The following is an 18,521-nucleotide window of genomic DNA, read 5'->3' on the forward strand; positions in this document are numbered from 1 at the left end:
CGGGTTTGTACGAACCCGAACGCTCGGTATCAGATTCCCGCTGTCTGCCCGCTCCATGGAGCGGGTGGATACAGCGGGTGGACCGCCTGGAAAACTGTGATACAGCCTATGGCTATGGCAGGACAGGGCAGACAGCGGGAATCGTTACCGAGAGTTCGGGTTCGTACGAATCTGAACCAAACTCGGTTCGGACCATCCCTAGTCATAATGAAAAATCTGTTACAGGGCACTCACCTACCTCACTTTTGCTATGATTGACACCAATTTTCTGGTAAATTATAATTATAGTAAATGTGTTGAGACATGAGAGGCCATGTCTCTCCTGATAGGCCCCATCCACTTTTGTGAACAGCATATATTTATATGCAAAATGGCCTTTGCGCAAAAATGTGCAGCTTCTATATACCAAAAAACTGTCACATAAAGAATAATATATCTGCACTATATTTTCTGCCATCTTAACATAATGCAAGTAAACAATGAGATAAAAAGATACTTCCAAGTGTCAACGCTGCCACATAAGCTACCAGAAAATTTTAATAGATGTGTTAAAAAGCAGATATGGTTTACTAGGTATAATAAACATATAAAGTAGCTTACACAATGACGTGTTTTGAGAGAGATATCTCCCTTCCTCAAATAAAGTAACTACCCCTAAATCCTTCTCTTCTGAAGTCTTTGCTAACACAGAACTGCCGATATGATACTCGAACAGAGGATTCCTTTTCCCCAAGTGCATTATTTTACATTTGGAAACATTGAACTGTAGTTTCCATTGTTCTGACCACTTGTTTAGTAAAGCTAAATAATTTTCCATATTATAGGCACTTCCAAGAACTGTCATTGGTAAACGGACAGAAATTACCTACCAGACCTTCTCATATGTCAATTACAAAGTATTACAAAGAACAGGACCCAGAATAGGCCTCTGTGGCCACGATTTGAACCCAGTCTCTGCTCAGAATAGACTCTGTTAACAAAGACCCTTTGATACCTATACTCCAGCCAACTGCATATCCACTGAACTATCCAGGGATGTATGGCAAATGTTAGGATGGAATTAATTTTATGACTGCTTGGTGTGTGAAATAAGGGCCTCCTCAGGCAACAAAATCCAAATGCATCTGCTACTTCTGTTCCTCTTTCTATACCTTCTGGTATAGTTATATTTGAAAACTAGTGCTAACTAAAAAATAAACTAAAAAAAAAGAAAAAAACTGGCAGATTTGCAGTTTTTCCCATTGTCTACCAAAATAAATCAAAGTAGTTATAAAAAAAAAAATCTCCCTTACAATAACAAATATTACTTTTTTCTCAGTTATGTTTTCGCTGGGCAGAAGTTCTAAAATAAAAAATAGACCTATGCATCTGGTACTGTCACATTTTTGTTATTGTCAATACAATTTTGGTATTTTTATGACATGATAAACGGTGAAAAAAAACAATCATGGAATATTTTGAAAATAATATTAACTAAAAGATAATTCATAAAATATATGTACCCAAAAAATGAAGAAAAGTGATGGTTCTTGCAATGCAAGAAACATCCTTATTCAACTTCTTTGGGTCCTTAAAGCAGTAGTCCCATCTCAACTAATATAGTTACACTTGTTGAGCTTGTCAGGTTAAATATTTTTGCAGATACATATAGCCTTCTCCTGATATGCCGCACTTTCCCTTACATAGTTAATAGGTCAAAGTCACTGACCACAGCTCTGCTCTAAAAGGGAATACCCCTTTAAGGTTGGTCTTTAAACCCTTCACGACATACCTAGGCCTTGGTGCACCATGATGCCAGTACACACACAGTAAAGCACCATGAAGCTGGGTTCACACTATGTATATTTGAGGCTGTATTTGGTCCTCATGTCAGGTCCTCATAGCAACCAAAACCAGGAGTGGATTGAAAACACAGAAAGGCTCTGTCCACACAATGTTGTAATTGAGTGAATGGCCGCCATATAACGGTAAATAACTGCCATTATTTCAATACAACAGCTGTTGTTTTAAAATAACAGCACATATTTACCATTAAATGACGGCCATCCACTCAATTACAACATTATGTGAACATAGCCTTTCTGTGTTTTCAATCCACTCCTTGTTTTGGTTGCTATACAGCCTCAAAAATACAGCCTCAAATATACGTAGTGTGAACCCAGCCTGAGTCAAGCTGTAAGCTAGACTCACATTGTACATGTAAAGCATCCGTCATCATTAATGACCATCATCAGCTCTGTAGATGAAAAAACAAAAGCACAATGGCGCTTAGAAGAAGAGGAGAAAAAAAATAGATGCAAAAATTAAAATTTGTCTGTGTCAGCCGTGACGTACCCGAATTCCAGACGAAAATGACATCCAGTGGCCATCAGCAGGATGCGGGAGTGGCACTATGGAGGCATGGGGACAGGTAAGTTTACTTTGTTTATTATTTTTCCACATACCTCTGACTTCCTTCCTTTTTTCATTTCTTTGGGACCTTTCCTTTAAGGGAGAGGTTAAAGCAAATCTGTACCCACAATCTGACCCCCCCAAACCGCTTGTACCTTCGGATAGCTGCTTTTAATCCAAGATCTGTCCTGGGGTCCGTTTGGCAGGTGATGCAGTTATTGTCCTAAAAAACAACTTTTAAACTTGCAGCCCCGTGCCCAACGGACGTGGCCTAGATTGTGTATGCATTAGGCTGGCACACCCTCTCTGTTTCTCCTTCCTGCCCCCCTCATCATTAGGAATGCTCCAGGCTGATTGTCTCCTATTGCCCACCTGTGGCAGCCCGGCACATGGGCTGGATCGTTAAGGCACCTGTGCAATGTTCAGACAAGAGAAAATGTTTCAGTGGCATTCCTAATGATGAAGAGGGTGGGGAGGAGGGACGGAGGGGTGGTGCAAAGCTAGGGCACAGATATTCTAAGACACCCGATGGGCATGGGGCTGCAAGTTTAAAAGTTGTTTTTTAGGACAATAACCGCATCACCTGCTGAACAGACTCCAGGACAGATCTTGGATTAAAAGCAGCTATCCGAAGGTACAAGGGGTTTGGGGGGTCAGATTGTGGGTACAGAGTCGCTTTAAAGGGATAATGTGTTTATAAAATAGTATCTATAATTATTTTATATTGATGTAAAGTTTCTTTAAGGAAGAAGTCTCATTAAATGTAAAAAAGGGAGGAAGGCAGAGGGGTGCTTTGAAATAATAAACAAAGTAGTTTTACCCATCCCCATGCCCCGTAGTGCTGCTCGTTTGCTCCCGTTGACAGTCGCTGGCCACCTGTAGCTCTCCCAGCTGCAATGTCATGTACCCGGTTGATCAATTGCCCATTCATCCAATCAGTGACTGGGGCGGGACACCACTCCAGTCACTGACTGGCTGAGTGGGCAATCGCTCAGCCGGGCAGTGACGTTGCAGCTGGAAGAGCCGGGTACATGACATACTGGAATTCCACTCGAAAATGACAGCCGGCAGCCACTAGCGGGACCTGGGAGCGGTGCTACGGTAGGATGGGGATGGGTAAAAATGTTTTTTGTTTATTATTTTCTCCCACTTCCTCTTTTTTTTTATTTCATGGGACTCTTTTCAGTATTGCCCTAGATGTGGTAATATGATTGCTCCAGTAGGTGGTGATCTTTCTCCAGCAGTACAGAGAAGTCGCCTTGTAGAGTTTAAGTATACCTTATAGCCATAACATGAGGGCGCTACAATGCGAGCATGAAGTAAAACTTATTTTTAACCAGCAGAGATGCCTGTCTGTAAAAGAAAATGACACATGAAAATGTGAAGAGTCTTAAGTAGTTTATGACTCAGGGAAAGTGCCTGCAGATGAATAAATCAGTAAAAATTAGAAATATCCCATTGCAGAATTCCACACTACATCAGATGTCAATTATTAAGAATATCTTTATTCGGTAGTATGATGGCTATCTCTCATTATATCAGAACGCTAGCCAATTATGGTGCACGTAGAGCTAGTTCCATATGCTATGATAATGGTAACCATTACCCATAGTAACATAAAAATAATTTTTTAAAGCAACCAATCATAGCCCAGCTTTCATCTTACCCACATTATCTGAGAAATGGAAGCTGCTTTATGATTGGTTGCTTTGGAAAAATCTATTTTTTTTTCTCAGACAGATTGATAGATCTTGGTCATAATGTTCAGCGTATAGATTAGATATCTTGATTTATAAAATAGCAATGTTTTCAGTATAACTTGGTTTAGACATTGGTGTTATATGGAAGGAAGTCTTAATCTTTAGAAGTGGCGTTATATAATATTAGTTATGTTTCATGGTTTCTGATTGAGATATCAATAGTATTTAATTACTTTAAAATTAATAGAAATGTAAGTTGACTAATCCAGACTCAATGCATCAATGACAGTGATTGACTGTAATACCTGAGAATTCTTATTTATCTCTGGATTTTTCTCTTTTTTTAACTTTGTTCTGTGACAGTTAAAGATCTACAGCTTTTTCTAAAGTTATAGGTCATCCCCATTAGAATGTACTCTTGGCAATGAAAAGAACTCCAGGACTCTGTGTATCTCTTGTGTTCTGGAGCTAGTTCATGCCACTGGAGCAATCGCCTCTACTGTGCACTCCTCCCAGCTAAGAGCTGACTGGATGTAATGTGACTCTGTTCTTCATCCCATACAGGACAGCAGCTGGAGCTCAGACACCTCGGACCCAGAAAGTGTTTCCCTCACCTAGCAGCCCAAACTCCATTAGAAGCCCGGACCCCCCCAGCTATTGGGCTGCAACACAATCCATCTCCACAACATCTGGTCAACCTCGATTGTTGCACTTAGAGAGCATTACCTCTCCTCCAGATAGTGAGGCATACTACGGGGAAACAGATAGTGACGCAGACATCCAAGCATCTCCTGGGCATCTCCAGAGTGCCCAACAGCAACCTAACCAGCCACAGGTAGCTCCAGAAAAACACCGTAGAGCACGTAAGAAGAGTCCAAGATCTCCACCTGGGAGCAGTGGTAAAACTGAAAACGAACAACAATCTCTATCTGAGATGAGTGGTTATGAAAGTGGTCCTGGTGGTGCTGCTGAAGGAGTCTTACAGTCAACAAGTGGAGTAGCCAAAAGGGAAATAGTATACCAGCCCGATGCCAGCAGGGCTGAAACCCCCTTCTCAGATGTGGAGGGCTTCCTGCCAACAGAGGAGCCAGAGAAGATATCTAATGTCACGTCACCCTCACCTGAATCTATGCTCCTGCCCCATGCCACAAAAAGCATCCGAGCTGAGAGACATCTTATCCCAATGATAGGACCAGTGGAACACCCTGTAGATGAAGACCTGACAACAACCTACTTGGATAAAGCCAAAGAAGCAAGTAAGTACTAATTCAGATCTGTCTCCTAAAATAAATCTACTTGATGCCATTACAAGAGTTACTACTAACTACAAGGTTATCAAGGTGCTATGTGTTCTAATATACTGAGTTGCTAGTGAAATCCCCAGTACATGGGTTTATATCCGTTTCTTAGCTAATAGATAACATGATCTAGCCCTTGTGGTTTCTCTATTTTTACTTTATTTGTAAGACTATATTAGAATTCAGCAGCAGTCTAAACATAAGTCGGATAATCCTTTCAGCCGTATAGTATTGCTGTAAGTATTTCATACTTTCCTGAGTGTCTGCTACTGACACAAAACTTGTGAAACACACCCATGATTACGAGATTCGCCACAGTCAAATTACCCTTACAGCTGTTTTAGTTTTCTGTCAAAAGAGTAACATTATATTAGAATAGATAAAGGATCTAAAAGTTCCATATAGATTAATAAGGCTATGTTCACACTACGTAAAAGTACTTTTGGCTCGGTGGAACAATGCCTTACTTTCAATGGGATCCCGGCCGGAGCGTATACACATCGTATACGCTCCGGCCGGGATCCCATATGGGGCCGCAAATAACTGACATGTCAGTTTTCTGCGGCCAGAATTCCGTAAATTCTGGCCGCAGAAAGCCCTGTCAGTTCACACAGTGAAGCATGGGAAGCCATGGGAAGCTCTGATGCGGGCGCGCACTGATGCGCCCGCTTCAGAGCTCTGCGGCCGGAAAAATCATCCGGCCGGTGTCACGGAACGGCCGGTCTCTTACGTAGTGTGAACATAGCCTAAATATATTTTGTTCTGAGGATACTTATATTTTGACTTTTCCATCACTTATATTTTTACCCAACAAATGTTTGAACTTAATAGTATAAGCAAAGAACCTTTACATATTATTAACATATATGCCTCTTTCTTCACTTTTTAGACTTTTTTGTGCCTACCCCCCCCCCTGCATCCTTAATTGTCCACTCCGAATTCACCGATAAAATCTGTACAGCAGAGACAAGACAGATTTTTAACTTTACTGAGAGATCAGGTTACAGTTGCCTACAGAAGTCTTTGCAGAAGGAAGGGGAAAGTATGAGGAGGGACCTGAGGCAGAAAAAGAGGGACAAAGACAAACAGATGCTGCTAAATGATCTAACTAATGTATTACTGTCCTGCTACAGTGCTGTGTGTGAGTAGAGGATGAGCAGGATATCCTCTATGGGTTGTGCACTGAAGATATCATAGCAGCTATTCTCCTTCGGTTTTCTCCTTCCCATCTCATCCATAGACTTCTATGGGGGGTTGTAACCTGATGTCTTGAAGCTTGTACCATTGATTTATGGGAAATTGTTTAACACATAGGCCCATATTAAGGGACCTGGCAGCTAAAATAAGCCCACGGTTAAACAGAGGTTGTTATTTAAAATACAGGCATTTTTTTATATCTCTATAGTCCTTTTTCAGCACTATGGTATGTCTTTTTGTTAGAGTGCCTTCACACATAGCGACTCGCAGCAAAAAACTCACAGCGAGTTTCTGCTACGAGCCGAGGTCCTGGAAGGCCCCTATCACTACATACAAGCAGTGGTCTGAAAGACCGCTGCGTGTATGTAATGCAGCCACCCCCTTAACCCCTTCGGCTCCCGCACCGGTCTCGCACCGCTGTCTCCATACATTACCTGGCTCTGGCTGCACGGGGTCCCGGGGTCCTGCTCTGCCGCCCAGCCAATCAGTGGCTGCGGCTGGGCAACACACTGATTGGCTGGGCGGCAGAGCAAGACGCAGGGACCCGTGCAGCCAGAGCCAGGTAATGTATGGAGACAGGTGCGGGAGCTGAAGGGGTTAAGGGGGCGGCTGCATTACATACACGCAGCGGTCTTTCAGACCACTGCTTGTATATAGTGGTAGGGGCCTTCCAGGACCTCGTCTCGTAGCAGAAACTCGGAGCAAGTATGTGTGAAGGCACCCTTAATATGTTAACCAGACTTAGGGTGCGTTTACACAGAAAGATTTATCTGACAGATTTTGGAAGCCAAAGCCAGGAATGGATTTAAAAAGAGGATAGATCCCAGTCTTTCCTTTATGACCTGATCCCTGTTTATAGTCTGTTCCTGGCTTTGGCTTCAAAGATCTGTCAGATAAATCTGTCTGTGTAAACGCACCATTAAGTGCCCAGGGGGTGTTCCCCAGAAATGCAAGAGCCCAGGCTTTCCTAGAGCATCTCTTCTAATTCACTGCCTCTGTGCCTGTTTGTATACATCTACTCTTCTTTGCCTGACTGGCTTGAAGACAGTGAATGTGAGCTTTGAATGCCCAGACTCCTAATGAGAAGCTCTATTTAGCTAGGGGCTTCATTTTACCACTGTGTAGCCACTGACAGGTCTGTAATAACATTTTCTACATCTTTGAAAACTAGTCTTCACAATCAATAGTTGTTCCCACAGAAACCATTCCGGGCTGGCATTTCATAACAAATTTGGCATGTGAGTCAAAAAACCTGAGTTGTAAGGATCTATACCATAGATTGATACCATCTGATTTCATATAGCATACCCCAGTGGGGACTGTTATGCTGGCCTTGCCATTTGCATGAGGTCTTGAAGGGGTTGGCCACATTGTTGTAAAATTTTGCAGCTTCCTGCGTCAATAATGTTATGACATATAATTACTTACAACGTGCCCCGCAGTAAACTTCTAGGAAACTCCATGCCCTCTTGCCTTACTGTTCTGCACTCAGGAAGGCAATGCCATCCATAATATGGCTGAGCATGGAGGAGCATGTGACCATACTTCTTTTCCATGGGCACTTACAGACTTAGTGGAGGACACTGATAGACAAGTATGGTCACATGCTTCTCCATGCTTGGCCATGTTATTGTCAGAATAAACATTTTTAGCGTTGGGCAGGATGGCACAGCAAGTGGGCTGAGCTTCCTATAAGATCGCAATAAGGCACAGCGGGAGCAATTCTAAGCAGTTATAAGGCATAACAAACTTTACTATAAAGGGGACAACCACTTTTACTGTGTTACAAGAAACTAATTAAAGTGTAAGAATGTTTGGAGCACAACATTCAAGATAGCAGTTGGATGCCAGATAGATAGGAAGTTGTATTTTTAGTTTGTCTGTCTTCCATCATTAGTGCTCACTTACAGCTGATACTCCATATCTGTCAACTTGATAAAATTTGTCTTTTGAGTATTGAGAATTGCTGTTTGCTGACATTTCCGGTTACAGCTATTTTAGGTTGGACACTAGAAGTACTCTGCATGACATTCAGTTTTAATAAGAGTCAGAGTATGTTTACACTAAATATTTTGTAGTATACGCAGGGCCATATTTACCACTAGGCACCCATGGTCCGGTGCCTAGGGCAGCACCTTGCAGGGGGGCAGCACCAGGGAGTAGAAGGAAGGAAACAGCTTTTTTGTTTGTTTTTATTTTTCTAGTCTCCCACCTCCCTTTCAGACTTGCCAGTGAATCTGGTGTCTTCTCGAAGGGGTGGGGTGGGGAGTATGGTAGTATTGGTCAGGTCTGAAATAGGGGTGTTATCCAGTCACAGTATGGTTGTATTGTTCAGGTCTGGTGTGGTGGTGTTAAATATGACGCCTGGAGCTATTACCTACCAATCCTGCTAATTGGTGAGTAAAGATGGGGCGTCCTCAGGTTTAGTGCCTAGGGCAGCAGCAGCTGTTAATACGGCCCTGAATATACGGAGGCAACTATGGAGAATGACCTATGCTGACATATACCACAGTGTGCTTCCATCAGATCCATCCATTTTAGTGTGCTGAATTTGGTCTAAAAGTGACTATGTTTGTCCCATTTTTGAGAGTATATTGTTTTGTGGGACTAGTTTGATGGTTATGATGATCTGCAATAATAGCTATATATACCATAAATAATTATCTGTGGTATACATTGTTGTTCCCTATAAGGCCATGTTCTTACATAGTATTTTTTTATAAATGAAAACAGCGGTCGTTCTTTTCAGCCTGGGTTGCATTGCATCAAAATCAATGCAATGCCGCCCATTCTGTTTTCACACTGCAACAAACAATTCACATTGTTTGTGCAACCATGAAATGAATTGACATGTCAATTAATAACGGCCGCTTTGCATGAACACGGGACATTATTAATTGTCCATGCACCTTTTCCGGCAGTCCGTGCATCTGTGCTGTGCATGGAAATCAATGTTAATTGATTTTCTTGCACAGCCAGAATGGGCCGCATGTAAAATAATGTTCCTGCGGCTGTGAGAGCTCTGAATCACCGGCTGGTGTTTTGCCAGTATAAGAACTGCCGTAGTTATACTGTGTGTGAACATAGCCCAACTGTGAATAGGACCATATAGTGCTCCATAAAAAACTGTGCTAAACACATAGGAACCACCAAAGTGTTTTTAATATAAAATAGCAGAAACCACTGACACTGACCGTAATTGCTGGGTCCTGCATAGGCTGCTAGCCGAAGCAATATATGTCTATATCCTTGAGTGCCTTTCCATCCTGAGCTATTATTGGCAGTTATCATTCTCTCTATCAGTTCCAGTAGTGGAGAAGTCACCATAGTGGAGTAGTGGAGAATCACCATAGAAACTAACGCTATGTCCGGTTCAGTGACACACTAAAAGAGGTAAGTTTAGTGAGAATAAGAGGGATATTCATAATTCCAGTGTTAACTAGAGTACAGGAAAATTTCCCTTTGATTGAATGGAACACTGGCCGTGCAAATTTGCAGTTTGCTCCAATTTTTTTATTTTTTGCAGGGGGCGGGGGAACTATTTCTTCTCAGTTCAGCTTGCTGCCCTTTATCTATAGGATGTCTTTGGCAGATTAGAAACTCTTCTTCAATCTTTATTATGCTGCATTTGTTAGGAATTTGCATACATAAACACCTATCTACCGAGTCCTGAAGGAAAAGTAAATATGTAGAGATGATGTCTGTATAGCTCAGACCTAAAAGTATCTTCTGAATGCCATTCCTTGAAGTTCCCAGATGCCGGAAGAAGTAAATACCTTAGAAGTGGATTATAGAAAGAGACAGGGCTCATCAGCTATTTATAGATTGGTACATTGTAGAGTAGTACAGACAATGTATAAAAATATACTTTACAAATCTAATATTGGAATGTGTGTCGACAACATGTGATGGCTAATAGAGATGTAGGATCTACAATACAATATACTTGACATGACCATCAATCAGTTACATAGATGAGGACATGAGAGAATGATTATTCACTATGATAATTATGGCATGTTTATTGTAGCTTCTCAAGGTGCGTTTACACGTAACGATTATCGTGCAAATTTGCGTCATAACGATCAAATTCGAATGATAATCGTACGTGTAAACGCAGCGAACAATCAAACGACGAACGAGAAATCGTTCATTTTGATCTTTCAACATGTTATCAAATCGTTGTTCGCAAAAAAAATTTGCAGATTCCGTGTGAACAGTCGTTCGCCGATTTAACCAATGTGTGAGATAGGCTTAAAGGGGTAGTCCACCCAAAAAAAATTTCTTTCAAATCAACTGGTGCCATAAAGTGCCAGAGATTTGTAATTCACTTCTATTAAAAAATCTTAAGTCTTCCAGTACTTATTAGCTGCTGTATGTCCAGCAGGAAGTGGTGTTTTCTTTCCTGTCTGACCCAGTGCTCTCTGTTGCCTCCTCTGTCCATGTCAGGAACTGTCCAAAGCAGGAGCAAATCCCCATAGAAAACCCCTCCTGCTCTCCAGACTGGAAATAATACAACTTCCTGTTGGGCATACAGCAGCTAATAAGTACTGGAAGGCTTGAGATTTTTTAATAGAAGTAAATTACAAATCTCTGTCACTTCATGGCAGCAGTTGATTTGAAAGAAAAAAAATTTGGGTGGACTACCCCTTTAAAGGACAACTCCGGCGAAAATTTTTTTTGGCTTATTTAACACACATTACAAAGTTATATAACTTTGTAATGTGGTTAAATACCCGGTCTGGCCCCCTTCCCCCACTTTCCGACCCCCGACCCCCCACCCCGGAAGTTAAAGAATATATACATTACCTATTACGGTCGTCACGGTCCTCTTCTCTGGTGTCGGGTGATGTCAGAGCTGGGGGGCGGTCCGGGTCTTCTTCCTCCTCGGCGTCTTCATTGAGAGTGAATGGGAGAGAAAAGGCTGCTGGTGCACATGCGCACCAGCAGCCTTTTCATTGGCTGGAGCGCATCACATGGCTTCCAGCTTGCTCAGCCCTGATTGGCTGAGCTTGCTGGAAGCCATGTGATGCGCTCCAGCCAATGAAAAGGCTGCTGGTGCACATGCGCACCAGCAGCCTTTTCTCTCTCATGGACCCGGAAGAAGGAGACATCGCTGGACGGCGGACGCAGGTGACGGTGAGGCGGACGGCGGGCGAATGGAGTGGCGATCGTCACCGGAGGGATGGTGAGTATGGTGTCTGTGTGTGTCTGTGTTTTTTTTTTTTGGGGGGGTCCCGCCGGAGTTGTCCTTTAAGGATTGCAAAACGATCGCAAAACGAATTTTCCGTAAGATATATCGTACCGTATAAACGCTGATCGTTATGAAAAAAAAAATCGTTACTCCAACATCGTTAATCGTACGATCGGGCCAATTATCGTTTCGTGTAAACGTACCATTACAAGTTTCCATGCACCTGTATATAGTTCTTCTTAAACAGTATTCTCATCTCAACATAATTAAAGATGGAGAATGTAGGTAAATATTTATGCAAATACATTCATTTAGCAAACTTGTCTCCTAGTCCTGATATGGCCATTCTTTCCTTTCCATTGTTGAAAGCTCATTGTGTAAGTTATCGATTAACACTCTGCACTAAAACCAGTGGTCTGGCTGATGTATATATTTCTATAGTGTACATATAGGGGGACATTTATTAAGCCCGGCGTTTTCTGCACTGGACTTAAAAATGCAAATCGGCAACAACGGCCGTGATTATTAGAAAATTTACGTTGTGTAAACGTAGCCTTAGGGAACAGTGTTTTATGGCCTATATCAGGACAAATTAAAAAAAAAAAAAAACACAATTCATCCCAGCCCAGTGCCACTTTTGCATCTCCAGTCAGCATGGTATAAGAGCTCCAATGCCATCCTTGTATACTCACTACAGGGCGCTGCAGCCAGTCACATGTCAGTCATTGGCTGCAGAACTTTGTGCTAAGTAAATGACGATATCATGGGGGCATTTCCACATGTTTCTCTTTTTATTTATAGTGCCATTACATTAGATGAATGATAGGTTAATGACATAACCTATGGGCTTGTCACTGTACCATTCAAAAAGTGTAGGACAGTTCTGTATTAACTAAACACACCTGCCCACAACGTACCGCAACCAATACCAGAGGCTTGTCTGGTAATAACAGTGGCTGATGCATAGCGCTCCTTCCTCCCTTCAGTGGGTAAGGGACCAGTGTGCTGGTCACTGATATAGGGTGATTCATGCCAAGCAGAAATGAAGGCCTCAGACTGGCAGACACAGACTGCTAAGGGCTCCTGTGCAAAAAATGTGTTTGGGCCCCCCGTTTCTCCTCCTTTCTGCCTTGATGGGGCACACATATGTACGCCCGGGTGACTGGTTCATGTGTCTTGGTTTCTCAGGAGGGCCCTATAGCACAGATGCCATGGCCCACTAAAGGACTGTACTGTAGTCTGTGAAGGCCCCAGTGTGGGACTGGGGTACCTGTGACCCACCAACAGAACTGATCATGGGGAGCACCCAAATAAAGAAAGCGTCAGAAGCGACATGTTGACCTGGTCCCATCCTGTACTGATGTATCTGTGACCACAGCTGCCTGAATAACAATAACTACAGCTCTCAGAATGCCTTATACTTATGAAGCTCTCAGAGAATGCTGGGTATGTGGCTGCACAGGTGGGAGACATGTAGTGTATGTGGCTGCACAGGTGGGAGACATGTACTGTATGTGGCTGCACAGGTGGGATACATGTACTGTATGTAGCTGCACAGGTGGGAGACATGTACTGTATGTGGCTGCTTAGGGGGAAGATGAAAAAGAAAAACAAGCATGCTGCAGGGGGGGAAGTTGGCACAGATATTGGCTAAAAGGCATAAATTTACAATAAAACTTACAGCACCAGAGAGGGGGTGGGGGCTCTGTGCTTTCTCTCACACAGTCCACCCTCTATCTTACAACTTTCAGCAGCCTGACAGACACACTGACAATATTCACTGTCAGAGCTACTGCTGTTGCTCCTCTTTACAGTCCTGTCCCTGGCAGCCATAACCCTGCAGGACCCCTCCAGGACCTGTCATTATATGCTCTCTCTCCTCTCCTCCTTACACAAGGTATGCCGGACAGTGGAGTACAGGAGGGGCTGTCATCACATGCTCTCTCTCTCCTCTCCTTCTCACATAAGATATGCCAGACAGTGGAGTACAGGAGGGGCTGTCAGCAGCAGCGTACAAGAGGAGAACCAGCCCCAACCAGGCACAGCATCCAGTCACTAAAGGGCCCCCACAGGAGCATGGGGCCCGCACTTCCCGGGTGCTGATGCCACCTTGGGGGCCCACTACAGACATGTGCCATGCTGAGCTGACACTTTAGAGTCTGAGCCTTGTGGGCCCCTCTATTGGCCTGGGCCTGGTGATAGGTCCGCCTCTTATGCATCAGCTACTTTGCCCTTAAGAAAGAAAATAAAAGACACAAAGAAACAAAAATATGTCCAATTAAACTTGATTTAAACAGATTTTTTTTTCTGATGACACAATCTTTATTAGTATTTATGTTCACACACAGCAAGAGACTGAAAAGATCATCCTGGCTGGTACTACAGTACAGGACGGATGATCTTCGGTGCCGCAGTGTTCTGATGCGGGTGCATCCGTGCATGCCCGCATCAGAACTTCCCACTGCACACTATGGAGTGTATGGCTGGAGCCGCTCGCTCCATAGTGTGCACTGACATGTCAGTTTTCTACGACGCCGCAGGAGATCCCGGTCGGAGCGTATACTATGGGGGAGAATTATCAAAGGGTGTAAAATTTACACTGGTGCAAACTGCCCACATCAACCAATCACAGCTCCTCTTTCCTTTCACCAGAGCTGGAAGCTGAGCTGTGATTGGTTGCTGTGGGCAGTTTGCACCAGTCTAAATTTTACACCCTTTGATAAATCTCCTCCAATGTGTATAGGCTCCGGCTGGGATCCCATAGAAAGTAAGGCAACGTATGTTTTCACACAAAGTACGGCCGTTGTTGCCGATTACAGTGCAACAGTGCAAAACAGGAGTCCGTGGAGCCTCGGTTGCGAGTCTCAAAACACGGGATAGCCAGATATCTCTAGCCTGTTGCCACGGGGTGCCTCCATGATAGGGAGAGCACCACACCACCCTGATAAATAGCCCCTTAAGTCCCACTCGGTTGCGAGTATTGGAACATAAATAGGGAAACACCAGGGTGGCCCCTTTTTGTCAATGTCTAACTGAAGGTGCGAGTATTGCGATCATGACAAGGGCTTGCCAAGGCAGGCTTCCATCCACAGACAGCCGTTTCGGGGTTTTTGCCCCTCGTCAGTGTGGAGTAGGATTCTGGCTAGTTGGGGCAATAGCAAATCGACCAACAAAACACAGTTATCACTGAACTCAAGGAGAACAGTGAAAAAAATTCCAATGAAGTACTCAATCAAGAGTCTCCACTGATGCCCCCAAAAATTTAAATATGCAAAACAGGAGTCCGTGGAGCCTCGGTTGCGAGTCTCAAAACACGGGATAGCCAGATATCTCTAGCCTGTTGCCACGGGGTGCCTCCATGATAGGGAGAGCACCACACCACCCTGATAAGTAGCCCCTTAAGTCCCACTCGGTTGCGAGTATTGGAACATAAATAGGGAAACACCAGGGTGGCCCCTTTTTGTCAATGTCTAACTCAAGGTGCGAGTATTGCGATCATGACAAGGGCTTGCCAAGGCAGGCTTCCATCCACAGACAGCCGTTTCGGGGTTTTTGCCCCTCGTCAGTGTGGAGTAGGATTCTGGCTAGTTGGGGCAATAGCAAATCGACCAACAAAACACAGTTATCACTGAACTTAAGGAGAACAGTGAAAAAAATTTTAATTTTTGGGGGCATCAGTGGAGACTCTTGATTGAGTACTTCATTGGAATTTTTTTCACTGTTCTCCTTAAGTTCAGTGATAACTGTGTTTTGTTGGTCGATTTGCTATTGCCCCAACTAGCCAGAATCCTACTCCACACTGACGAGGGGCAAAAACCCCGAAACGGCTGTCTGTGGATGGAAGCCTGCCTTGGCAAGCCCTTGTCATGATCGCAATACTTGCACCTTGAGTTAGACATTGAGAAAAAGGGGCCACCCTGGTGTTTCCCTATTTATGTTCCAATACTCGCAACCGAGTGGGACTTAAGGGGCTATTTATCAGGGTGGTGTGGTGCTCTCCCTATCATGGAGGCACCCCGTGGCAACAGGCTAGAGATATCTGGCTATCCCGTGTTTTGAGACTCGCAACCGAGGCTCCACGGACTCCTGTTTTGCATATTTAAATTTTTGGGAGCATCAGTGGAGACTCTTGATTGAGTACTTCATTGGAATTTTTTTCACTGTTCTCCTTGAGTTCAGTGATAACTGTGTTTTGTTGGTCGATTGCAACAACAGCCGTACTTTTACGAAAATATACGCTGTGTGAACATAACCATAGGGTCCGTTTACATGTACAGTATCTGCAGCAGGTCTGTAGCAGATTTTATTTGCTTTGAATCTGCAAATTCAAATCTACGCCTTCAAATCTGCTGCAGATACTGTACCTGTGAACGCACCCTTAGGCTATGTTCACACTACGCAAGTTCTGCAGAAATCATGGCCGTGATTCCTAAGGTACTTACGTAGTGCTGCAGGCTGAGGGAATCCCGGCCGGAGTGTATGCACATAGTATACACTCCGGCCGGGATCCCTAGCTGCGCCATAGAAAACTGACATGTCAGTTCAGTGAATAGCAGACGCACAAAACCCTGTCACTGCTTACTATGGACAGAGCGGCTCCGGACGCACGCTCCATAGTGTGTAAGGGGGAGTTCTTATGCGGGCACGCACGGATGCATAGCCTGCTCAGCTAGTGAGTGACTGCAGCGATGTACTGCCATAGTTACTGATGGGTCAGCCGAGAGGGAGAGATGGAGAATCCCTGCTGGGGTCTGGGATTGTGACGCAGCACTGCAAGGGCATGGGGACAGGTAAGTTTAGGTTCCTTTTTATGTTCCCCCCACCAGAACTGAATATTTTTATTTCCACAAACTTTAATTTTTTAAGGTTTGTTCACATTATGCTTAAATACTGTATATGCATAAGACACCATTGAGCTTGTGTATGCCAAGAGAGTTTCCTTTTATCGTGTGCCAGGCCCCTATGCATTGGCCTACATTGTTTGGTATGGAATAGAGTAGTATACAACTTCTAGTCTGCAAACTGAAGCTAAATTGCATCTTCATACATACAGTCATGGCCAAAAGTTTTGAGAATGATACAAATATTTTATATATATATATATATATATATATATATATATATTTACAAACTCTACTGCTTCAGTTTTTAAAATGGCAATTTGCATATACTCTAGAGTGTTATAAAGAGTGATCAGCTTAACAGCAATTACTTGCAAAGTCAATATTTGCCTAGCAAATGAACTTTATTCCCCAAAACACATTTCAACATCATTGCAGCCCTGCCTTAAAAGGACCAGCTAACATTGTTTCAGTGATTGCTCCATTAACACAGGTGTGGGTGTTGATGAGGACAGGGCTGGAGATCAATCTGTCATGATTAAGTAAGAATGACACCACTGGACACTTTAAAAGGAGGCTGGTGCTTGGCATCATTGTTTCTCTTCTGTTAACCATGGTTATCTCTAAAGAAACACGTGCAGTCATCATTGCACTGCACAAAAATGGCCTAACAGATAAGAGTATCGCAGCTAGAAAGATTACACCTCAGTTAACAATCTATTGCATCATCAAGAACTTCAAGGAGAGGGTTCCATTGTTGCCAAAAAGGCTCCAGGCCGCCCAAGAAAGACCAGCAAGCACCAGGACCGTCTCTTAAAAGTGTTTCAGATGCGGGATCGGGCTACCAGCAGTGCAGAGCTTGCTCAGGAATGGCAGCAGGCAGGTGTGAGTGCATCTGCACGCACTGTGAGGCGGAGACTCTTGGAGCAAGGCCTGGTCTCAAGGAGGGAAGCAAAGAAGCCATTTCTCTCCAGAAAAAACATCAGGGACAGACTGATATTCTGCAAAAGGTACAGGCAGTGGACTGCTGAGGACTGTGGTAAAGTCATTTTCTCTGATGAATCCCCTTTCCGATTGTTTGGCACATCTGGAAAACAGCTTATTCGGAGAAGACGAGGTGAGCGCTACCACCAGTCTTGTCTGATGCCAACTGTAAAGCATCCTGAAACCATTCCTTCAATTCTCAGCCAAGGGAATCGTCTCTCTCATAGTCTTGCCTAAAAAGACAGCCATGAATAAAGAATGGTACCAGAATGTCCTCCAAGAGCAACTTCTCCCAACCGTCCAACCGTTTGGCGATCAACAATGCCTTTTCAGGCATGATGGAGCGCCTTGCCATAAAGTAAAGGTGATAACTAAATGGCTTAGGGAACAAAACATAGAGATTTTGGGTCCATGGCCTGGAAACTCCCCAGATCTTAAAGGGAACCAATCACACAAAAATTGGCCATAAAGCTAAGGAAACGTGCTGGTACATCACCCAGCACGCTTCCTAACCATTCCCCTGTCCCCTCCGTCCCATGAACATTCAGCCCGCAGAGTTAGTTTAATCATGTCCCGCGCTCTATGCAAATTACCATACAAGTAGTCACGGTGGGCGGGCGGCTGGTCAAGTAGTCACGGTGGGCGGGGGCTTTGTCAAGTAGTCACTGGGTCCTGGGCCGGCTCCGGCGTTGTAATCACGCCCCTCCGGGCATGTTGTAAAGCGGCGCCTGGTGACGTCACTCAGGGGGGGCGGCATTGCACGTCGGCCACGCTGACGTCTTTACTAAGCTGCGCATGCGCAGTACAGTGGGTGAAGCCGCTGCTGTACTACGACGCGCAAGCGCAGTACAGCAGCATCTTCTCAGGCTGCACTGCGCATGCGCAGCTTAGTAAAGACGTCGCCGTGGTCGATGTG

At 44.0% G+C, this 18,521-nt stretch overlaps 1 protein-coding gene across 2 annotated transcripts in view; it reads left to right on the forward strand.

Moving 5' to 3' along the window:
* The window catches only part of SYNPO2L (synaptopodin 2 like), a 61,003-nt gene that overhangs the window by 24,531 nt on the left and 17,951 nt on the right, over window positions 1-18,521 (forward strand). The window contains exons 1-2 of one of the 2 annotated variants that reach the window (XM_069980608.1): window positions 2,350-2,410; window positions 4,656-5,347. In XM_069980608.1, the coding sequence (XP_069836709.1) occupies window positions 2,352-2,410; window positions 4,656-5,347 (751 nt within the window). In that variant the 5' untranslated portion in view covers window positions 2,350-2,351. Of the gene's footprint in view, window positions 1-2,349; window positions 2,411-4,655; window positions 5,348-18,521 lie in introns of those variants that run through there. The other variant, XM_069980607.1, reaches the window with a different exon arrangement.

Source organism: Dendropsophus ebraccatus, chromosome 8, assembly GCF_027789765.1.
Source record: "Dendropsophus ebraccatus isolate aDenEbr1 chromosome 8, aDenEbr1.pat, whole genome shotgun sequence".
Taxonomy (NCBI): Eukaryota; Metazoa; Chordata; class Amphibia; order Anura; family Hylidae; genus Dendropsophus; species Dendropsophus ebraccatus.